Raw genomic sequence first — 22190 nt, forward strand, 5'->3', positions numbered from 1 at the left:
AATAGTCTAATACTGATCCAGGTGCCCGTCTGTCCAGGAAACATCTCTGACAACCAGTTTGAAGAACAGGCCAGTCGGAGGGGCTCTGGTACTGGCCTGCCACCCCAACCTGGGCTGGCACTGCCTGGCTCTGTACCAGGAAGCTCAGGTTTCTAGCTGGGACCCTCTTCTGTCACTATCACCATCACATGTTCCAGCACCTGAAGCCACTCCAGGTGGGATCCACAGGAAGGGGGCAGAGTGCAGCCCCCACACTCACCCCTTGTCTGCAAAGCTATTTCCAGAGATGCTAACCTGCCTTCTGGGATCAGAGGAGCTGAGGTCACACAGCCCTGGGGCCCACGGCTCCTTCACCTGCCTGGAGGCAGCGTTCTGCCGCCAAGGCCCTGGCCATGTGGCGGGGCATGCCCACACTTGGAGGGATGTGCCAAAACGCCGCCTGCCACCTGCTCTGCCCAGACTGGTATGCTGGCCCTGGCCAAGGAGCAGGAGCTGCCCTTGAGAGTCCCTGAGAGAACGGCACTCGATGCTGTGCTGCATGGCTCCCTTCACACTGAGTTAGGAGGCCAGGGCCGACTTACACAAGTGCCGTGGTGTGCCGTGCCATGGAGGGCAAGGGGACAGAGAGGCTGCCTCACCCTCGCTGACCTCCCTGCACTCTGACAAGCAAGGCCCCTGCCCCTGGAGGCTACCACAGAGTGCACCAGAATAGTCCAGTTGGGGCCGCTTTTGAGGCAGAAAAGGCTGAGCCCCACTGGGATCAGGTAAGACCTACTCCTTCCTCTAGAACGAGGAGTGGAGTTCTGGGGGAGAAAGAAAAACCAGATATGAAACAGTCAGGCTATCCCGGGACCTGGTGGGATGGCCTCCTCACAGTTTTGGTTATTAGGTATTTAGCTCAAGGAAAATGCTAACTTTCTACTTTAAAGGTCAGTGGGCCTGGGTTCCGAGGGCCGGCAGGGAGGTGTCCAATCAGGCCTAGCTTTACCCTGCCCTGCAGGCACTGGGTAGGAGCTAGCCACACTGCCTGCCTATGCCCCCGCCACGCTACCAGGGCCCCTGGAGCCTGCTGCCTTGGAGCCCCTGGTCTGCGGGCCTTGCTCACCGCTCTGCTTTCACCCCTCTTGCCTACACAGGTCAAGGGGCAGCAGCTCTTGGGGTGCCGGCAGCCCTGGGCCCGTCTGTGGGCTCCCCAGGAAGGCAGGGCAGGCCCAGTGCCACCTTCACTTTTGCTTTTTTAAAAAACAAAATAAATCTTTTTTTTTTTTTTTTTGGCCTTTTTGAGACAGGGTCTCCCTGTAGCCCCAGCTGTCCTGGAACTCACTATGTAGACCAGGCTGGCCTCGAACTCACAGAGATCCGCCTGCCTCTGCCTCCCGAGTGCTGGGATTAAAGGCGGAGAGCACCACGCCCGGCTTACAAAAATAAACCTTTATAGTACGTGGCTTCTCTTCCTATCCACCTTTCTCCTAAGTACATACTCTATCCTCACAGGTATTTATGAAGCGGAGGTAAAGGCCAGCCCTCGGCTGGAGCACTGCAGGGTAATCAGCAGTGCCCTGTGGCATCAAGGCCTGGGGTCACAGTACTGCTCTACGGCCAACAGCTGCTCTGACAGAGGCTCCGGAGCCCTGCGTGGCAGGTGGTGGGGTCCAGCCCTGGCCATCAACGCGCACCCTTCTCCCATTTAGAAAATTGCAAAAGCTGAAGCTAGTCTCTAGGAAGAGGTGAAGACTGGCTGAGGGGCCCTCGGCACTCCCGCTCCAACGAGGCGCCCCTCGTGGAGGCAGGAGAAAGGGCCGCAGCTCCGTGGGCCAGCGTGCCTGGCATGCCCTCAGTGTCTCTTTGTGGAGGAGACCTTCTTTTTCCGTGCTGCGAGCATCTCATAGAAAGGGTCCCTGCTGATGGCTGCCCTAGAGACGGAAGAGAACAGAGACGTGAGGGGTGTCAGGAGCCTGGCCCAGGCCACCCCAGGAGCGCTGCTCAGCTATCACCAGAAAGGCCAAGTGGGGTCCGCCCTCTCTGTCCACAGAGAAGCTCAAAGTGACACACTTTGAAAGAGTCACACGGGAACACCCGACAAAGGTAAATGAGGAGGGCTGCTGCCTGTTTCAAATGATCACTTAATGTTGGATGGCGTCCCTGTGCGTTCCCATGGTGTGTTCTGAGTATGGGGCTTCAGCGGTCCTCAGTAACAACTGATTGTCCTTTGCAGCCTGAGCGCCATGAAATCAACGTGTCACACACAGTTACCCCGCACGGCATCCGAGAGGCCGTCGTGGACTGTATGGGGGATTTACGGGTGCCCGTGTCTGCTGCCGCTGCACCCCAGGGCAGAAGGTGGACAGCCACGCTGCTGACCCAGTCAGTGGGGGGCGTGACTGGAACACCACTGTTAGGCAGAGTCGGTGGCGACGAGGCAAGGCAGGCCCACAGTGCTGCCGACCGGGATTCTGTGTGACTGCTTCTAGTGGTCTCGTGGCTGTGGCACGTGTGCGGCAGGCATGGAACCGGGGCTAGGCAAACGTGCCCCCTCTGAGCTACAAACCAACTTGCCAGAGCTCCTGGGGAGACATGGGACCGCGTCCACCGCGGACCCCACACCCAGAGGAACACGGCCAGAGCCAGGAGCCTTCACTTTCGGGTGCTGGTGCTCTGCCTCGGCTTTCTGACCTTACGCCACTGCTGCATGGCTTTCAGCAGCTCTCGTACCCACTATGGGCCTCAGTTTCCTTATCTGTAATTCGGAAAATGGTCTCATGGGATGAGTTACAAAGTCTGAGCACTGTTCCTCTGAGCTGGCACCAGGAATAGCTGTGCCCTCAATGACACTGGGTAGGTGGCACCTGTCCTTGCTTTGGGTCTTTGGGTTCTCTGGGTACCCAGGCTGGAGACATGACAGGCAGGAATCCTGGGAAGTAAGCTGGGAACCCTCCCTAGAGGCTCTCTCAGTGGCTGAAGGGCAGATGAGGCTGCAGGGGAGAGGCTGGGGGGAGAGGCTGCAGGGGAGAGGCTGGGGGAGAGGCTGGGGGAGAGGCTGCAGGGGAGAGGCTGCAGGGGAGAGGCTGCAGGGGAGAGGCTGCAGGGGAGAGGCTGCAGGGGAGAGGCTGCAGGGGAGAGGCTGCAGGGGAGAGGCTGCAGGGGAGAGGCTGCAGGGGAGAGGCTGCAGGGGAGAGGCTGCAGGGGAGAGGCTGCAGGGGAGAGGCTGCAGGGGAGAGGCTGCAGGGGAGAGGCTGCAGGGGAGAGGCTGCAGGGGAGAGGCTGCAGGGGAGAGGCTGCAGGGGAGAGGCTGCAGGGGAGAGGCTGCAGGGGAGAGGCTGCAGGGGAGAGGCTGCAGGGGAGAGGCTGCAGGGGAGAGGCTGCAGGGGAGAGGCTGCAGGGGAGAGGCTGCAGGGGAGAGGCTGCAGGGGAGAGGCTGCAGGGGAGAGGCTGCAGGGGAGAGGCTGCAGGGGAGAGGCTGCAGGGGAGAGGCTGCAGGGGAGAGGCTGCAGGGGAGAGGCTGCAGGGGAGAGGCTGCAGGGGAGAGGCTGCAGGGGAGAGGCTGCAGGGGAGAGGCTGCAGGGGAGAGGCTGCAGGGGAGAGGCTGCAGGGGAGAGGCTGCAGGGGAGAGGCTGCAGGGGAGAGGCTGCAGGGGAGAGGCTGCAGGGGAGAGGCTGCAGGGGAGAGGCTGCAGGGGAGAGGCTGCAGGGGAGAGGCTGCAGGGGAGAGGCTGCAGGGGAGAGGCTGCAGGGGAGAGGCTGCAGGGGAGAGGCTGCAGGGGAGAGGCTGCAGGGGAGAGGCTGCAGGGGAGAGGCTGCAGGGGAGAGGCTGCAGGGGAGAGGCTGCAGGGGAGAGGCTGCAGGGGAGAGGCTGCAGGGGAGAGGCTGCAGGGGAGAGGCTGCAGGGGAGAGGCTGCAGGGGAGAGGCTGCAGGGGAGAGGCTGCAGGGGAGAGGCTGCAGGGGAGAGGCTGCAGGGGAGAGGCTGCAGGGGAGAGGCTGCAGGGGAGAGGCTGCAGGGGAGAGGCTGCAGGGGAGAGGCTGCAGGGGAGAGGCTGCAGGGGAGAGGCTGCAGGGGAGAGGCTGCAGGGGAGAGGCTGCAGGGGAGAGGCTGCAGGGGAGAGGCTGGGGGAGAGGCTGTGGGGGAGAGGCTGCGGGGGAGAGGCTGGGGGAGCACGAGGCTGGGGGAGCAGCTCTCCTGTGCTCCAAAGCACTCACTTGATGCACTTGATCCACTCCCCCTTCTCCTCAGGTGTGGGGGCTGAAATCCGGTACACGGTGTGGTTCCCCTCCACCACCCGCCCGTCGGCTTCCGTCTTACATGCCTTAATTACTTGGTCTTTGTTGTCAGGAATATACAGCTCGAAGCAGTTCTGAGATGAAAATGAGAGAGTGACGCCAGGTTTTAGGAAGCCCCTGACCAAGGAAAATGTTATTTATTTCCCCAAAGACTCTTCTATTCTTACCCTCAAGAAACACATTTCAACTGGGTGTGGAGGTGTGAGCCTTTGATTCCAGCGCTCGAGAGGCAGAGGCAGGCAGATCTCTGTGAGATCAAGGCCAACCTGGTCTATATAGAGAGTTCCCGTCCAGCTGGGGTTACAGGAGACACTGTCTCAAAATCTATATATATAATGCATATACACATACTATACTTATTGAGGGCTGGAGACATAGGTCAGGTGGCACAAGGACCTTGAGGACATGAATTTAATCCACAGCACCCAGATAAAAAGTCAGGTTTTGTGGTATATACCTATAATCCCAGTACTGGGAAGCCAAGATAGGTTTTGCTGGCGAGTTGGCCTAGCCCAGTGGATGGGTCCCAGGCACCAGTGAGAGAGTCAAAGTCAGTCAGTCAGTCAGTCTCTCTCTGTCTGTCTCTGTCTCTCTCATCTTTTGTATGTGAGTGTCATGGCATGAGTGTGGAAGTCAGAGGACAACCACGGGCTTCAGGCCTCACCTTACACCTTGTTTGAGACAAGGTCTCTGTTGTTTTTCTACTGCCTAGGCCAGGCTTCCTGGTCTACAAGCTTCCAGGGCCTCTCATATGGCCATCTCCTATCTCTGCAGCAGTGCTGAGATTACAGTCACACATCACCACACCAAGCTTTACTTGCCTCAAGCTTTACCCAGCGAGCCCTCTCCCGAGCCTGAGACCCTGCCTCAGAAAGCAAGATAGTTTCTGGGCAACAATACATGAGGTTGACTTCTGGACTCCATATGCACATACGTGTACCTGCACCTGCACACACATGCGCACCACACACACAAACATGCGCACACACGAACATGCATACATGCACAAATATTTTCCCATGGAGAAGAAAAGCACTGAACACTGCGGATGTGAGCTGCACATTCTCAGGCCTATTTGTTGGCTAAGATGTCAGCCTGATGCCCACTGGCTCCGCTCCTGACAGGCAGGATGTATGCTCAAAACCGCAGGGGAGATGCTGTCCCCTGAGCCCACCGTGTTTCCAGATGACAAAGCCAGCACTCAGTTATGGTGCTCACTGCTGCCCTTCAGCAGAGACGATTTCTAGACCATGTTTCCCAATCAGTAGGTGACACTAAGCAGATGGACAGAACACCAACAGAAAGGTCACCTGTCTGGACACTAAGGATAATCAAAACAGCAACACTGAAGCACGATGGACTTCTCAGGTGCTCACACCTATCTTAAAGAGCCTTTGAAATGCCATTCTTTTGCAAAGCATGGCTGTGCCCACCCCCTTCCCACCCTGAAGTATCTCAACTCACCGGCTTTTTGGAGTCCTCCACCTCTCGGATACTCAGGTTCTCCAGGGGGATAATCCCTCGTGGCTCTTTATCCTACAACAGGCCAGGCAGCGAAGTGTCACAGCCGGCTGAGGAAACACGGTTCTGCTCTACCCACCACCCGCCCTGACTGACTGCTCTCTGCCAGGTCTGCTTCCAGCCCACCTTCAGGCTCTATGGCAAGACCAGGATGAGGAGTGTGTGGCACAGTTGGTAAGCACTGAAACGGAAAGCCCTTGGCAGGGAGCGGCAAGGAGGTCCAGCAGATGCCGTCCAAGCACACCTGACAGTGACACACAGGGCGTCGAGCTGGGCACACGTCAGCTCTTCTCCCTTAGAAAGGACCTTCTCCTCCCAAGTCTGTGCCTGGCTTTCCTCCTCACGTTCCTTAGTCTTGGCTCTGTACCAGCACCCCCTGGAAGCCTTTCCCAGCCTTGGCACAGGTACCTCTGCCCATGCCTGATGTAGGGCCCCAGCTGTCTTTTAAACTGCCTTTTGCCCACTCACTGCACATCATCAGAACCCGTGACCGCTGCCTTCTGCCCACTCACTGCGCGTCATCAGAACCCGTGACCGCTGCCTTCTGCCCACTCACTGCGCGTCATCAGAACCCGTGACCGCTGCCTTCTGCCCACTCACTGCGCGTCATCAGAACCCGTGACCGCTGCCTTCTGCCCACTCACTGCGCGTCATCAGAACCCATGACCGCTGCCTTCTGCACAGCTTCCCATGTACCTACAGAGGTCCCCGAGTTCAGGTCCAGCAGATTCTCAACCCCATCTCTACCCTGACCATTCCTCTTGGGCACTGCCTACCTCATCAGCTGGGGCCCCCGCCATGGACACATATGTTTCTACCCCTAACAGACAGCTAACTTTGGCCGAGGCCATTTCACAAATCTTTTGGGTTGATCAGAGTTACACATAAACAAAATGCAAAAAACAGTTCTGTGAGTTGTATAAAAGCAAAGCAATCTCAGCCATTTCCCAACCTGTGGTAACAATTTTCACGTTCCTGTCAATTTTTTGGTACGAAGCTCCAAATCTGGTGTCTCGGTGTACCATCTGAGCTGCCACCCCCAGAGACCACAGCGTCTCCTGACCATCCCTTCATCAACTGACTGGAGGTTTCCGTCAGCACACGCAGGCAACCTGCTCTACCTTAACTTTCCCGAAAAGCTCCCTACCCCAGAACCAAAATTCACCTTCCACTGGGTTGGGCGTGTACATCCAGTTTTTGCTTACTTTTCGATCAACTTAGCACCAACGTCAATTAATCGTGTACGTTTCATGATCAAAAACCTCCTGTCTTAGCCTGGTTCGTATCAGGTGTCCTCCTAATCTCAACTGCTTGGCGAAGCCCGTCCTGGTGGCCTTGAAGCCAAGGGAACACATCACATGTCCCTGTGCTTAATGCCTTGAGGTCCCAGTTCCTACAGTCAAGGCCTTGCCAGCATCCTGAGAGAGGATGCATGGGGCAGGGGAACGCTGTCAGGCTCTCCCTTGGTTGGAAGTGTTCTTCACCAGACTGAGAGCTCAGCTGGGTCAAACTGGGGAGAACTGTGACTCTTGGCACCCAGCTGCAGTTCTCAGCACCACTCCAACCCAAGCTGACCTGGCAGCTGCTGCCTCTCCCTTTGTCCTCCACGTACTCAGGCTCAGGGAGGCCCTGATTTGCTGTAGGTCTCTTCTCAACAGCTCCACAGGCATCTGGTATGCCTCCACAACAGGACGCACACCCTTCACTCCGAGGGTGTTCTAAAGTCCCCGTGTCAGCCATTGCCTTACTCATCCTCTGGGGAACATGAGCACCCTCTGGGGCCAGCGCTCCTGCCCTGTGTCATCTCTGATCTCTCTGTCATTGTACTTTTTCTGAAGTCTCCTTCTAATTCTTCTATTGGGCTTTTATGACTAGTATATTTTTCATTTCCAAACATGACTGTGGACTGTCTTCTTGCTGGGCTCGCCATGGCCCTGTTCCAGGCTCCTAGCTGTAATGGGTCATCTCTTCAAGACTACGAACAGGCTGCCCCTCATCCGTCCTTCCCTGCGGAGCCCCTGTCCTCCCAGACCTGCAAGTGGCTTTGGTCTATACCTGCTTTTGGGTCAGAGGCCTTCACCGACATCTGGACTTGCTGGTTGTGTCATCTGCAGAGTGGTGGACAAAGATCTAAGGAAGCTTTGGACTGTGAGCTCCCTACAAGCTTGGTCGGGGCAGCAGAGCCCTCCTGTAGGACAGCAGTCTCTCACTTCGGGAGTCACAGGCCTCCGAGTGGAGGGAGATGATGCATTTGCCTGAGTTTACCTAACCCTACTATGCACACAAAACAGCCCAACCCTTAGTAGTGCTGAGGATCCTTCAGGACAGAGATAAGTGGTGGCCCCCGTCTCTTGAGGAGCCCCAGGGTGCTGCAGGAAAGGGAGTGTCCACTTTGTTTCCTCCACAGTTCCCAGTTCATTTCCCCAGTTCAGATCTTTCCTCTCCATTCTCACTGCAGGTTACCTGGTGCGTGAACTTCTTGATGATGCTGATGTTTAAGTGGGCTGATTGCAGTCATTCTAAGGCAGACCATAGTGAAGATAGGACTTCATTTGTTCTCCTGAACTTCTGGGGCCTGAGACAGTGGGTTACATTTGCATGGTGCATGGTGCATGTTCTAGATGCGAGGTTATAAACCAGAAGGACTCAAACCATCTTCTGCCCAGCAGTGAGGACCAGCTCAGAAGGCGACTCTTATGACCAGCGAAGGAGCCAGTGAAGAGCCTGTCAGTGCTGCTGGCCTGCCTTGCCCACCTAGCCACTGTTTAGTACTCAGCCTCCGCTGCCCTCCTTACACCTGCCCAGCCCCAGGATAGCTGAGGTGAGCCACTGAACTCACGCACACACTCGTCTCCTGGAATCCGGAGAGCAGACAGAGAATCCCAGTCCCAACAACTGAACACTATGCTCTTGGTCAACAGAGTCAAGTCCAAAATACGGAATGTGGTCTCTGTCCCTTTGGAACTCTGGACTTGAGGAGCTAGGAGAATAGCTCAGGAGGAAGGTGCAAGTTTAGCATTTGGGAGGTCCTGGGTTCCATCCTTGGCACCAAAAATAAAATAACAAAGAACCGTGCCACCAAGCCCAGGAACAGACCTCGGGCATGCTTCACTGCTGGCTCAGTTCTGCCCAGTAATCATGTTTCTCCCACAAGGACATAATTTACCAATGCCAATGCCTTTGGCCTATGTGATTTTTTTTTTTTAGAGCAATTACCATTATTTTTGCAAAAATAAGATTTGCTAATTATAAAGAAGTTAAAATACACAGAAAAGAATAAAAGTAAAGGGGCGGGAAGGACAGCTCAGCAGCTAAGAGGTCTGCTGCTTTTCCAGAGGACCTACATGATGGCTAACACCTATCTTTAACTCCAGTTCCAGGGGATCCAGCAGCCTCCTCTGGCCTCCACAGGCACCAGGCACATGTGTGGTACATTTCTATACAAGCAGGCAATACACTCATACATATAAAAAGGTTTTTTTGACTGTCTTTAAAAAAAGGCATAAAGTTAAGTTTAAAAGCACTCCAAAATCCAGTTACTGCTGGCCACTGCTGACAGGAGTGCAGTGGTTACAAGTGCAGACGGAGAGGAACGGGTTTGTGAAGAGGAGCTAGCTCACCTGATACTTTCATAAAGGATGTCCCATTTAAATTACACAAAATTTAATAAAAGTTCTTAAAATAACCTTATACAAAAACCGTTTTAGTTACTCCTTTTTGAAAAATATCATGTTTTGGCTGGGCGTGGTGGCACACACCTTTAGTCCCAGCACTTGTGAGGCAGAGGCAGGCAGATCTCTGTGAATTCGAACCAGCCTGGTCTACATAGCAAGTTCCAGGCCAGCTGCGGTTACAGGGAGACCCTGTCCCAAAAAGACAAAAAAAAAAAAAATTGAAAATTAAAAGTTTATTTAAAAATTAAAAAATAAATAAAGTATTTTATTTATTACTTTTTTTGTCTTTTTGAGACTGGGTCTCCCTATAGCCCCAGCTGGCCTGGAACTCGCTATGTAGACCAGGTTGACCTTGAACTCACAGAGATCCCCCTACCCCTGCCTCCCTGGTGCTGGGATTAAAGGCATGCACTACCATGCCTGGCCAATAAATAAAATATTTTAAACGTGAGTTCCTCTTTAAGCGTGTGCATTAGTTCGTCACTTGAGTATCAAGGTCTGGGTTCTGTTTAAGTCCATTTTACCATCAGTTCCGCTTTTTAGCGTGGCTGGGAGAGGTCTTCGGCATGGGTTGCACATTTTGGTGGGGTCTGCCATTGGCTCTGTATATCAGTGAACACTGATCTTGGTCTCCAGTCCATACAGTGCAGCACCAGCCCTCCTGTCAGTATGCCTCACCTGCTGGGCTTGGCACTTTAGTTCTAGATCTAAGAGAACAAGCTCAATGTGCCCAGCCGGTCTTCCATTTCCTGGGGTGTTTCTTGAGCTCACTCTCCTTGTGGCTGGATTTACCGTTAGGCAGGATCTTTCAAGAAGAGTACAGGTGCACATTTCATGTCTTCTTCCATGTGATAACGCCAGTAGTCGAGTTCTGCTTAAATGGTGCTGTGGGACAACCCTCTGTACCCTGCTCTTCAGAACCTCCTAGAACTCGATCTGCGAGCCCTGTGGCGAGGACTGCTTACGCGATGTGCTTTTACCGGACAGCATCACAGCGCTACTATGCGGCCAGTGGTCTGAGAGCCAGGCTGACTCACCTGGTCGTGAACCCCCGCGTGACCTCCTCACTACCAGGGCACATTTCTTTACCCTTCTTCCAGGGGAGACAACTGCACTGATACCTCATGTCATAGCTTAGATTCTGCAGATTCCAATCACTCTGGTGTTGGGACTATCTCCCGTCCCCCATTAGCTCACCTCTAATTTTGCTGTGTTTGTCTTCCCTCCAGGAAGTGACAGCATCATTAATTAAGGTGTCTCACTCCTTAAAGTTTTCATGGACTTGCTAAAGAATGAGTCACAACTCTCAACACTACAACGACTTCAAGAACATACAGCCTTGGCTCTTGTGTGCTGAGGTTCTGTCTGCCCTTCTAGATTATTCTGGCCACTGTCCAAGTGGCTCTAGACTCTTACCTCGGAGTCTCTTACACTGTGTCCCTAGTCACTCAACCTTGAGGAGGGTGGAGGGCCAGGTCTTCTACACTGCACACTTTCCACGGTGTCTGACGAGAGCAAGTGGGAGAGCTAACCCAGATTTTCCCGTCTTCTGGAGGTGTACTGAATGTCCAGGGAAGAGGGGACAGTGCACAGGAGGTCCCCCCCCGCCCCCCGCCAAAGGAAGTCTCCCAGCTCCATCCTGTGCCTCCATTTCCATCACAGAGAGTGAGTCCTGGCCCATCACCTCCTCACATGAACCCTTCTGCCACAGTGGACTGTCCGGCTCTTGATGAGAGAGGGTGCAAATGCTCTCATCAGTCTGCTTCTCCCTCCAGGCCCAAGGGTACTGGGTAGGCGGAGTCTCACCTCCAGGCTGTGCAGAACCACCCTGAAACTCCAGTTGCCATTTCCATATCCTACTGCTGGAGGGTAAGGTGGCCTAACTGGCTGTGCCATTCCTGGTCTCCCCTCCCCTCCCTTTGCGAGGCTCTTGCCCCTCATTAGGAGGTTGTCCTCCTACCCCCGATAAACCCTCTTAAGAACGCTTCTCATCGCTCCTTGGGGCTCGGATACTGCGCTGTGCTGAATGGATGTTGCTCAGCTACATTAAGATGATGCCACCACGGCTGCATCTGCATCGTGAAGATCCACATGACTCTAGAACCGCACAGCAGTCCTCGGGACGGCACAGGACTTAGGAACACGTTGCCCAGACACCTATACATGTTTCATTTTCCTCCAGGGAACAGGGAGAAAATCCAAACAAGAGTCAAGATGTCACTAGTGTTGGTATCTTAGAACAAAGGCAAACGAGGGAAAAGCTAGAGGGTGGACAAAGGAAGGAATCCACTAAACCTTTTCAGAGTGGCACCTTGGGGTAAAACAGAATCTCCCTTTTTAATACTCCTTTGAACACGAAGCAATGTTTTAATATTTGAAAAGATTTTAAATGCAGAAAAGCAAAGCTGGTTGCAGAACTTTGGTGGCCCGAGCGTGGCCCTGGTAGGAAATACCTGGAAGATGGCTGATTTCCTGTCATGGCTACAAAGCACAGTCAAGTTAGCATGAGCGACTGTAAATTCAACCTGAAACTGCCAGGCAGCTCATTCCCTACAGGAATCACTATCCTTCGATGAGGGGCAAGGTAGCCAATGCACGAGACCTATGCTTACTAAGGTAAGGACAGCAAAGTCCCGAGGCTCGACCAGCAGCCTAAATACAGCCAGGTATATTGGGGGTGGGGGGCTGCTCAGAGTCTCACTCTGTAGTCCAGGCTGGCCTCAAATTCGCAGTGATTCTCCTGCTGCTTTCTCACTGAAGCACCACCTTACTCCACATTTGCTGTGAAGGAGACTTCCAACCTGTTTTCTCAATGGGATCTTGCCTTTTACTCGGTGACAATCTGGCTGGAGAACAAAAACCATTCCCAAGTCAGCTGCCGTGACCTAGTCCAAGACCCAAGTCCAGGCTGCAGGCAGAACCCCTACTGTGTCACAGCCATGCAGGATGATGGTGGGAGCACTGTCTGAGCACCACAGCAACCCGTGCTTTCAGGGAGTTGGGAAGCTCATGGGGTTTCACGCATTGCTTCTTCCTGTTTCTGCAGAAGGTGCCTAGAGTGACGCACGCTTGTACTTTGGTTCCTTCCACTGAAGAAAACCGAGAACGTCCATGGCTTATGGAACTTCAAGTTCTCAAACCTCCAGATAATCTCAGATGAACTTTTCCCATTTCGTTTCGCTCTTTCCTCTGTAACACACTTTACCACTGAGACGGTTTCTTCTGCAGCCCATCCTTCAGCATTTCTACAACCCCCAAATCTGAATTCTCCAGATCATGACTGTCTTGTCTTCTCACACCCCTTTCACTGGGGCCAGAGTCGTCTTTGGCAACCGATCCAAGCTCATTCTTTCTAGCCCAGCTCCCAACCAGTCCTAACTCTGGGTATGTGGTTTTCTTTCCTCTTTCTGTCAGGACTGTGCCTCTTGCCCCATCTGGAACCAGCTGTTGTGGCTCTGGGCCACAGCTTCTTGGCCAGGCACCCCCACCATTGTTAAGGCTCCCCATTCCGAGATTGACTTTAGTTCTTCCCTGGCCCCATGGAGGTGAAAGAACAAATCTGATTGTTTCCCCAGGGCCCCCTTTGGCCAAACAGAGCCCATTCTGCGCTAGAGCAAAAACAGATGCTCACCGTGGTATATTCAAAGTAGTAAAGGCAGTTGTCAGTCAGAATGAACCAGCGCCTCTTCCAGGTCTTTACCCTACCACCTGCAGAGTGAAAGGAGATGTGCTTCCATAAGAGACACTCCGGCAAGTGTGAGCTGCGTAACACACAAAGTTCTCCTCCCAGGGAGGGGGGGAGGGGGTGGGGCAGGGGCAGGGGAACATTTAGACCATGGCAAATTTACATCAGTGACAAGACACAGCCAAGACAGAAGCATCTTTCACAGAGTGAAAGTCTACAGTACGAGCTGAGCAAGCACGTCCAGGTGACCCCTGAGATGATACTGGACTGCAAGATGAGAGCCTAGGCTGGGCCAGGGTGAGAATGGAGCAATGTAAGTGCCTTGGCTGGAGAAGCCAGCCACAGCCTGCGGCAGAAACAACAGAGGAAAGGAGGGGCGGGGCATAGGCTCCTGTGGGGTGGGGCTCCATGGAGTTGACAGGACAGAGGACAGAGAAGGCAGCACTGTGAGCCCTTCACAACTGCATCCAGGTTTCCTGGAGCATGGGACCAAATTCCTGCAGGTTTGCCTCCACCCTTCTGACTGCAGTGAGGTTCTACACTGGCTTTAGCCCTCTAGGTGAGTGTCCTAGGTGTGAATAAAAACAGCATCCCTTCACCCGAAAAGACTGGCTTGTCCAAGAGGCTGGTTCAGGAGCCTTTCCCACTGTGGCTCCTGTCACACTTCTAAACAAAAGTAACTAAAAGAGGTAGTCCTAACGGCTACGAGCTGAGCCCTGACTGCTGACTGGGAGCTGGTCATGGCCTCCCTCTGTACCCTTCAATGCTTCTAGGATTCAATAAGCAGAAGGTGGGTACTACAAAAAATTATTCTGAGTTGGATGTGAAGGAAGGATGTGCTTGGCTGTGCCCGTGCTGACGGAGCTGCACTCCTACCTACGCCATGGTCTGGGCCTCCTTCCCCTCTTACCTTGGGTCTAGGGAAGACTGTCTTGACATGGACCATCGAAAACTCCCCAGGGAATTCCCATGCTGACGTGTGCACGGCATAGCACACACTACCCATCCCTGCTCCTTAGCACTTCCCTTTTGCTAGGGCCCAGCCATGGACAGCACAGCTTCCTTAGTCTCCAAGGAGGCAGGCCTTGTGGGAGACCCCCGCCCCCGCCCCCGCCCTCCTTGCAAAGGGCCAGGCCGACTAGGGCAACTTCAGAGACTGATTCTGACTGCAGCACCTGTCTGCAGGCTTACCCCTGAATCCTCAAAGAAGGGGTTCAGTGAACGGCACCGGACTCAGATTTTCTGGGCCATTCTACAGCTCTGCTTAGGCCTGAGCTGGGGGCTGGGGAAGCCCATGTAAGCAGCCATTGTTAACTGCAAGATTTTAAGTGACTCAGACCTAGGTTCCTGGGAAAATGTGTCACAAGCAAGTATGTGCCCTCCCACCCCACCCCTCCTGTGGGCTATCAGGCAGTGAGGCTTTCTTCCTCACGGCCGTCTGTAAGTTTCATGAAAGCACCCCAATGTTAAGCGGCATGAATGAGGAAAAATGTAAGTGGGTAATGTGGCATGCATGTGGACGACAGGAAAGGCGAGACAGTGCGAGAAGAAACGAGGAGGAGACCAAATACATTCAAAGCTGGAGCCAATTTGTTCTTCAAAAGGATCCCACTCCCCACGTCTGAGCCTGACAGCTTCTGTCTTCTAGCCTCTGGGGCAGACCATTTCCCACACAGGATCTGATGCACAGGGATGGCCAACCCATGCTAACCTCCCATGCACTCAGTCATAGGACACTACCCCAGTGACAACAGAACTTAAGAGACAATGGAAAAAGGGGGTCAGATACCAAAAGAAACGAGATGGCAGGAAATCAAGGAGGAAAAGCAAAGCTGGGAAAAGATCTCTGCCTGGTTATAAACGCTTGGTTATGTCCCCTGGACAAGCTGCTGCATCACAGAGCCCCTACCATGAAGCATTACTGCGGGCCCACGGGGAACACTTCCACGTGGAAAGAGAAACAGACATGGGACAAGCAGACAGATCAATGTGCGCCTAGGACAGTCCCTGTGGAACTCACAGGGCCCCTCCCACTGCAGAGCTCAGGTCCTCTGGGACCCCCTCAGACGGAAGAGCAGGTACTGTCTTCCTAAGAGTTCAGCCTGCCTCATCCCAGCATGGCAGAGGATGCCCATGCTTGGGGCTTTCTCTTAAGGGTGGCTCTGCCCCAGTCATGCTTACGTACAGACCTGAGGAGCTCTCTGGTTCCCCCACGTTTCCCCCAAATCAGCAACCACAGAACTAAGAGGCCAATTTGGGTTTTGAGGGTGACTTATTAAAAAAGAGGAGGGTGAGAACCACATGCCTCCCCCAAGCCAAGAAAACAGCACCCCCACCTGTGAACAAAGGAGCCGGGCTGGAAGGCCCTTCTCGGATACCCAGGAACTAGAATCAAAGACTGCAGGCAGAGCTTTCTGGTTTTGAGCCTTTACAATTTTCACTTGGCATCAGTTTGGGTTTGGGAAAACACCACGTCTCTTTCTCATGCAAAGGCAAACATCCGAAGTGTCATCTAACTTAACCTCTTCCCAAATTCTTTGTCAGTCTTGGTGTCAGAAGCATATGGCTTTAGGAAGTCAAGATTTCGTTCTCTTTTCTTGGCTGCTTCCCCACTTCAGAAGCGGCTTGCGATCAGGCTGGTGCACAGACGTCCTCTGAAGGCCCCTGTGCCCTCCCAAGCCCCTCGTCCGCCTCCGTGACTACTTCTACCTCTGCACCTTCCCTCTGGCTGGCTGCTGCACGGCATTCTCCTTCACCAAGGAGAACGTGAACTCTGCCCCACACCCCGACCCTGCCCAGTTCCCTAGGGACTGTACAGTAGTTAGAAGCAGCATCAACACTACTACCAGCAATTAAAAAACGAAAGAACTAAAAATAACAAAATACGGAAGCGCTGCAGCAATGACAGTGGCCTGGGCAGAGTGGGCGAGCAGGCTGCGGGGTTACATACCTCCTGGAGTTGGGGGCAAGGAAAAGGAGAGCCAAAATCATGGAAACATACAAATGAGGGAGAAAAGAAAATTAAAACAAAGAAATCAAACCTGATTCCTTAATCTTAAAGTGCAATGTATCATCACGTTCATGTCTGCCTGGGGAGGGAAGTAACCCAAAAGCACGGATGGGGTGAACAATCACCCATGGCCATATGGCACACTTGCCTTACAGGCCACGACCCAGCTGTCAAGAGTTGAGGTATCCTAAACCTGACCCAGTGGTGCCACAAACCTATCTTTGTTACGGTCAATGTCTGCTAGCCTGTCCACAATGCAAAGAAAGGGTGATGCGCACTCCTGAGAAAATTAAACATCTTTCTTGAGTTGCCCATCACTTTTCTGGTGTGCTCAAGAATGCACACGTGTACATATGTGTGTGCAAAAGAACACACATGCTTATGGCTCTATGCATACAGGGACATATACACACAACTACAGATGGCAGAACATCCTACCCTCTGCAGCACACACGCACATGGGGTGATTCTAGGTGTGCTACAATGAAAATACCGTATTGAGAGTCTAGGGTTTGGTGAAAGTTTAGAAAAAGTAATGCAGTGATCCAAAAATGAATGAGCCCCTTATTAGTGAAACTTTTATTCTTTGGGCTAAGGCCTTGTTATACTGCCTCAGCTGGCCCTGACCTCTTGGGCTCAAGAGATCCTCCTGCCTCTGTCTCCCAAGTGTCTGGGACTAGAGGTGTAAGCTATTACATTCAGCTTAAACTTTGGATTTTTAAAAATACAGGATGCTTTCATGAATTTGCATGTCATCCTGGTACAAGAACCAAGATAATCTGTGTTCTAATTTTAGTCTCTCAGCTGTCAAAGCTAACACTTAGCATTAGCACTGAAACAGATTTCCAAGGAGCGGGGAAGCACGTCTAAAGTTGGACATGCTTTTAAAATTTCCAGTGCGTTTCCTTTTAACTCTATCGATTTGGCAATAAGAATGCAGAACAGAAGGTTGCCGTGGGGGTTAAAATTTTCAGAGCCTTAACTTCAAAGGTTCTGCTGATTGGAGATTAATGAAATGTTGGCCAAGTCAAGGGCAGTGTGAGGCTCAGATCACTGAAGGGGTGCTTGAAGGGGAAGTTATGAATTGAGTCATGTGTAAACACAGGGACCTGGGCTTTTTAAAGGAAATGTAAATCTATGTTGTCTGGATGAGTCAGCAGTGGACGGTGCCATCTCAGCCTGCCTGGATGTTGTCAGTAAAGGTCAAGAGTGAAATGACTGCTCATCACCAGGGCAAGTAACTGAGATGGGAAGGGACGGTCAGCCTAATGGAACACACCCTCCTAACGTGGGAATTCAGCTCAGCAAAGGCCAAGGCAGAAGGAAACCAGAAAGTACTCTCCAGTGTCCAGCGAATCCGGAGGCCTCTCTATGTGCTGAGAATACTGAAGCAGTCACAGGTGGACATGAACATGTGTGAGAACCCACTGAGGTTCCCTATTTCGTTGCTCACCTTCCTGGCACGGCATGACCATAAACCCTAACCACTCAGGCTCCCTTTTGCAAAGGGAAAAGGAAGACACCTCTAACTTCTCTGAATGACATAAACCACTGATGTGGCTGATTCAGATTGGGAAGGGCGGGCCCACTGCCGGAGGACGAGCAAGAGAGCTGTGGATCGCGCTGCAGCCAAGGGCTCTAGGTTTGCCATGCACACTGCCTGTGGGAGCCAAATGCAGAGGGAGGTGATGATGCACTGGGTAGGGCAGGAGCACCAGGGATACTCTGGGATGGGAAGTATAGAGATGGACATGGCTGGTCACCCTCCCAAAGGTAAGGGGCAGAGACGGGAGATGGACCAGGTCCCTCAAAGAACCTGACCACTGGAGTGGACACATGGGGCCCAGACACACATGGGCAATGTTCATAAGGGCAAAGTTTGTCCCCAGAAGCCTGTGTCCTGAGGTGGCAGTGGCCAATTGTGAGCCAATTCCTTTCTGGAGGCAGACCTTCGTCAGAACAGAACCCAGGGTAGTCCCTGTGGGGCACCTGTAACCTGCCCCCTAACCCACACCCTGAACCTGTGTGCACACAGCCCTTCTTCCTGAGCTCTGTGCAGGAGCCCCCAGGCTGGGGGAGGGGACTTACCGAGCTTCAGCAGCCAGCCTTCTCGGTCTGGATTGAAGAACGTGTGAGTGAGGTCATTCCCATCGTCTTCTGGGATTTTAAAGGGTTCATTTTTTATGCTCTCATACAGATTCTGGGGTAAAAGATGACATTGCATGTCTCTGAATCTAGAACTATCTTTTCTTCCTCCCTTTCTCTCCCCTCATTCCAAAGGCACTCACCGTGTGCCTCTAGTATGGCACACAGAAGCTAGAGGAAGAACATGACTGTTTCTGCTCTTTGGCAGCTCACAGGGACAAAAATAAGATGCTTGGTGGATAATTCAGGACGGAAAAATAGCAGCTTGGCCTCTACTCAGGCCTTTAACGTCAGATCTGGAAGCCAAGCTCCCCTTGCTGATTCTTAGCTGCCTTAGTGTGGTTCATGTATGCAAAGAAGTTAAGAGAGCAGGCACTTGGAAAGTTACCCTTCTTCTCTCCTACAAACAAGGCTGTCCCAGCTGAAATGAGGCCACTCTGACCCGCTCACCCGGAGCAGCTCCTCAGGCAGGTCTCCCCCATCGTTGATGCCACGGTTCATGGCGATGAACCTCTCCACAGTAGGCTTGTCTTTGACATTGGGGTTGTGGAGGCTGGTGTTCAGCATTATGATGGCAAAGGAGAGAACGTAGCAAGTGTCTACAGGAGAGAAGCAGGGTGTGATCACCGAGAAATGTCCACTCAGAACAGCAGCAAACACCAGATGAGATCAGGAAGGAAAAGCCATGAGCCAGGAGAGGGGGACAAGGCAAGGTGCAGGTGTGTCCTCAGGCATAAGCCATTTGAATATTTTATTCTTATTATTTTTGTGTATGTGTGTATGAATGTATTGCCTGTGTGTGTGTAAGTGCACCCGTGTCGTGCAATGCCTGCGAAAGTCAGAAGAGGGAGACAGATTCCCCTGGAACTGGAGTCACAGATGGTTGTTAGCCACCATGTGGGTGCTGGGAATTGAACCCAGGTCCTCTGCAAGAGCAGTCAGTGAGCCATCTTAACCACTGAGCCATCTCTCCAACCCCACATATACCATTTGAAAGAGGCAAGACATACAAAAGGGCTTCAGGTACTCAAGTCTTAAAGATTTTTGTTTGTTTTATTAAAAAAAATCTTATTGTATGTATATTCTGCCTGCATATAAGTGCACCACCACATGCATGCAATGCCCACGGAGGCCAGAAAGGGGTATTGGATCCTCTGGAACTGGAGTTAGAGACAGTTAGACCATGTGGGTGGTGGGAACTGAAACCAGGGTCCTCTGCAAGAGTAGTCAGTCTATGCTCTTAAGCCCTAAGATGTTTATTTTTTCATGTCAAAAAGAATGAAAAATACGATGTACTAGAAAAGAAGGTGAAATGATGTACAATCTCACTGTGCGGTGGTAACTTATTCTTCCTTTTCTCTTCTACAGAAACATGACCAAGTAATAAATCACCTCATGGACACTTATTGTGGCAATGGGTAGGGCAGGAGCACTAGGGATAATCTGGATGGGGAAGAGTAAAGATGGACGTGGTCACCCTCCCAGTGGTAAGGGGCAGAGACGGGAGATGGACCAGATCACTAGAAACTGCCTCAAAGAACCTGGCCATTGATTCAAGAATGGACACGTGCGGCCCAGACAGACACCGACAGTGTGTTCACAAGGGCAAAGTCCGTCCCCAGGAGCCTGCCCTGTGGTGGCACTGGCTGTGGGAGTTCATTCCTTTCTGGAGGTGGACCAACACACATGTATATAGGTGATCTATACCATATGTGTGTGTGTGTGTGTGTGTGTGTGTGTGTGTGTGTATACATGTTTTGAGACAAGGTCTCTTCCCTGTAGCCCCAGCTGGCCCAGAACTTGGTATGTAGACCAGGCTGGCCTCGTTCTCACAGAGATCCACCTGTTGCTGCCTCCTGAGTGCTGGGATTAAACTATGCCCACTCCCCATTATGCTTTTTCTGTTGTTGTTAATCTTATTTTCCCATATGCCAATAAAGACTCTTCCAAAGCATGATTTTTTTTGAGAGTAGATCTCACCTATGTAGTCAATCTACTTAATTTAATTCACAATTCTCCCGCTTCAGCCTCCTGAGTAGCTGAGCGACAGACACATGTCACTGCAAACAGCTCCCCGACATCACTGTTAATAGTTACAGACTTCTTAAGAACTGCGATTTATATTCCTGGCACTTAATTTTTTTCTTAAGAGTGCTGGGGATGGAACTCAGGACTCCTGCATGTGAGATAAGCACTCTGCCATTAACCCCATCTAGCTCTTTGTCATGACTTAATGTGGAACTTCTGAATACTTCCAACTTTTTAACATTACATGTACCCATCAAGTTCATGTTTTTGGTGTGACCTTCAGTTCGACTCTCAAGGGAAATGCCCCTCCCCGACACTGGAGGTCTCCTCACTCACCCGTGGACTGGAAGACTCCATTATTGCATTGACAATACCGTTGGGCAAAGGCCTCCATCATCCGGTCAATCTTCTGGGCCTCTCCGGGGAGCCGGAAGCTCCACAGGAACTGCCTGAGGGTGAGGACAGGAGATTCCTTCACTTTGAACACTAGGCTAGGCTGCTGCTGAGTTTGTTGCTGAGTTTACTATCAGACGGTAAAGGGAGATGAGGCGGGCTTTGGTCTGCTTTTACAGAACAGAAGCTAATTTAACTGTTGCCCATCACTGTGATCTTAAGTGAGGGTAAAGTGCTCAGGAAAATGGAGAAGTTAAGATTTTCCTATTCCAAAGAATAGCTCTCTTCAGGATAACACACAAGACTGAAACACCAACACTGACCATTTAAAATGAACTCTAACTTAGGTGGCAGGTCAGAGCATTCAGGATGGAGCTCTAAAGGTCACACAGATCCCTAGTCACCAGCTTACTTCTGCATTACTACATGTACTGAAACCATCGCGTAAGAGATAACCTAGATTATACCTACAGCAGTGAGAACACAGGGCTCATTTCTCAGAAAGGCACAAAATAACCTTGACAAAAACAATTAAAAGTTGACTTTTTTCTTCCTAAAACGAGATGAAAATACACGGCTATTTTGGGGCAAAAAATTAAAGGGTTTTCTATAATGAAGAGTAGAAATAATTTCAGTATTTAAGTACTGAGAAAGTTCCCCAAAATACCTCCGGTCCCAATCTTGGGAAGACCCGAGGCCAAGATCCCCAGCACCTGCTTTCTTGGTGGACTACAGTGCAATCCCCAACCACCTGTCTTTCTCATTCACAGGCCCGTACAAGCTTCTGCTGAAACCACTTGAAGATATTCACAATGATCCCCAAAGACGCAGTTTTAGTCAAATGGCACATAGGATAGACATTCTCGCTCTCCAAGGAGCTCCATGAACAGTACATACCGCAAAGCTTGGACGAGGTTCAGGTCAGTGAACTCATGCAGCTCCACAAATGCATGCAGGACCTGGATGTTGAACTCATCTCTGTTAGCAGGTGAGAGACAAGGCAGAAAGACAAGTCAGACCCCGATGCCCAGGCCAGGACCCATCCTGATCTCCAGTCAGGTGGTGTCCCTAGAATCCCCAGTCACAAGGCCTCTCAATCCTGGCCATCCAGTCAGGAGGATGTCAGACTGGCTCTGTTCACTAAATCCTCCAAGCAGTAAGCTGCCATTCCCCAGAGAACTTTCACTCAGCACCACTACGGTCACTATGCCTCAGGACTGTCACTGTGCCTCAGGACCATGGTCTTCCCAGAATTTGGGCAACAGGGAGCTTGTTTCTTCATGAATCTCCTAACCACTTTCTCAGAAGGCCTCACCTCTCCCCCAGGTAGTCACCGATGGCTGTCTTGTTGAGCCCTTCCCCTTTGTACAAGAATTGGGCGATGTCTTCACAAGTGTTCTTCAGCAGGTCGTTCTCTATTAAGAACTGGATCCCCTGCAGAAAGACCAGAAAGAGCTGG

The 22190-nt window shown here is 52.1% G+C and overlaps 1 protein-coding gene across 6 annotated transcripts in view; it reads right to left on the reverse strand.

Annotated features, from left to right (window-relative positions):
- Positions 1-1324: 1324 nt before the first annotated feature.
- Positions 1325-22190, reverse strand: part of Cyth1 (cytohesin 1) — a 94246-nt gene continuing 73380 nt past the window's right edge. For 4 of the 6 annotated variants that reach the window (XM_017802344.2, XM_017802347.2, XM_017802345.2 and 1 more), the window contains exons 5-13: positions 22047-22165; positions 21629-21709; positions 20675-20787; positions 18761-18909; positions 18253-18365; positions 13102-13180; positions 5740-5811; positions 4195-4349; positions 1325-1913 (exon numbers count right to left, since the gene is read on the reverse strand). In XM_017802344.2, the coding sequence (XP_017657833.1) occupies positions 1835-1913; positions 4195-4349; positions 5740-5811; positions 13102-13180; positions 18253-18365; positions 18761-18909; positions 20675-20787; positions 21629-21709; positions 22047-22165 (960 nt within the window). In that variant the 3' untranslated portion in view covers positions 1325-1834. Of the gene's footprint in view, positions 1914-4194; positions 4350-5739; positions 5812-11709; positions 12317-13101; positions 13181-18252; positions 18366-18760; positions 18910-20674; positions 20788-21628; positions 21710-22046; positions 22166-22190 lie in introns of those variants that run through there. The other 2 variants (XM_008849646.3, XM_029554358.1) reach the window with 2 other exon arrangements.

This window comes from Nannospalax galili, unplaced genomic scaffold (genome assembly GCF_000622305.1).
Source record: "Nannospalax galili isolate Female #2095 unplaced genomic scaffold, S.galili_v1.0 scaffold945, whole genome shotgun sequence".
NCBI lineage: Eukaryota > Metazoa > Chordata > Mammalia > Rodentia > Spalacidae > Nannospalax > Nannospalax galili.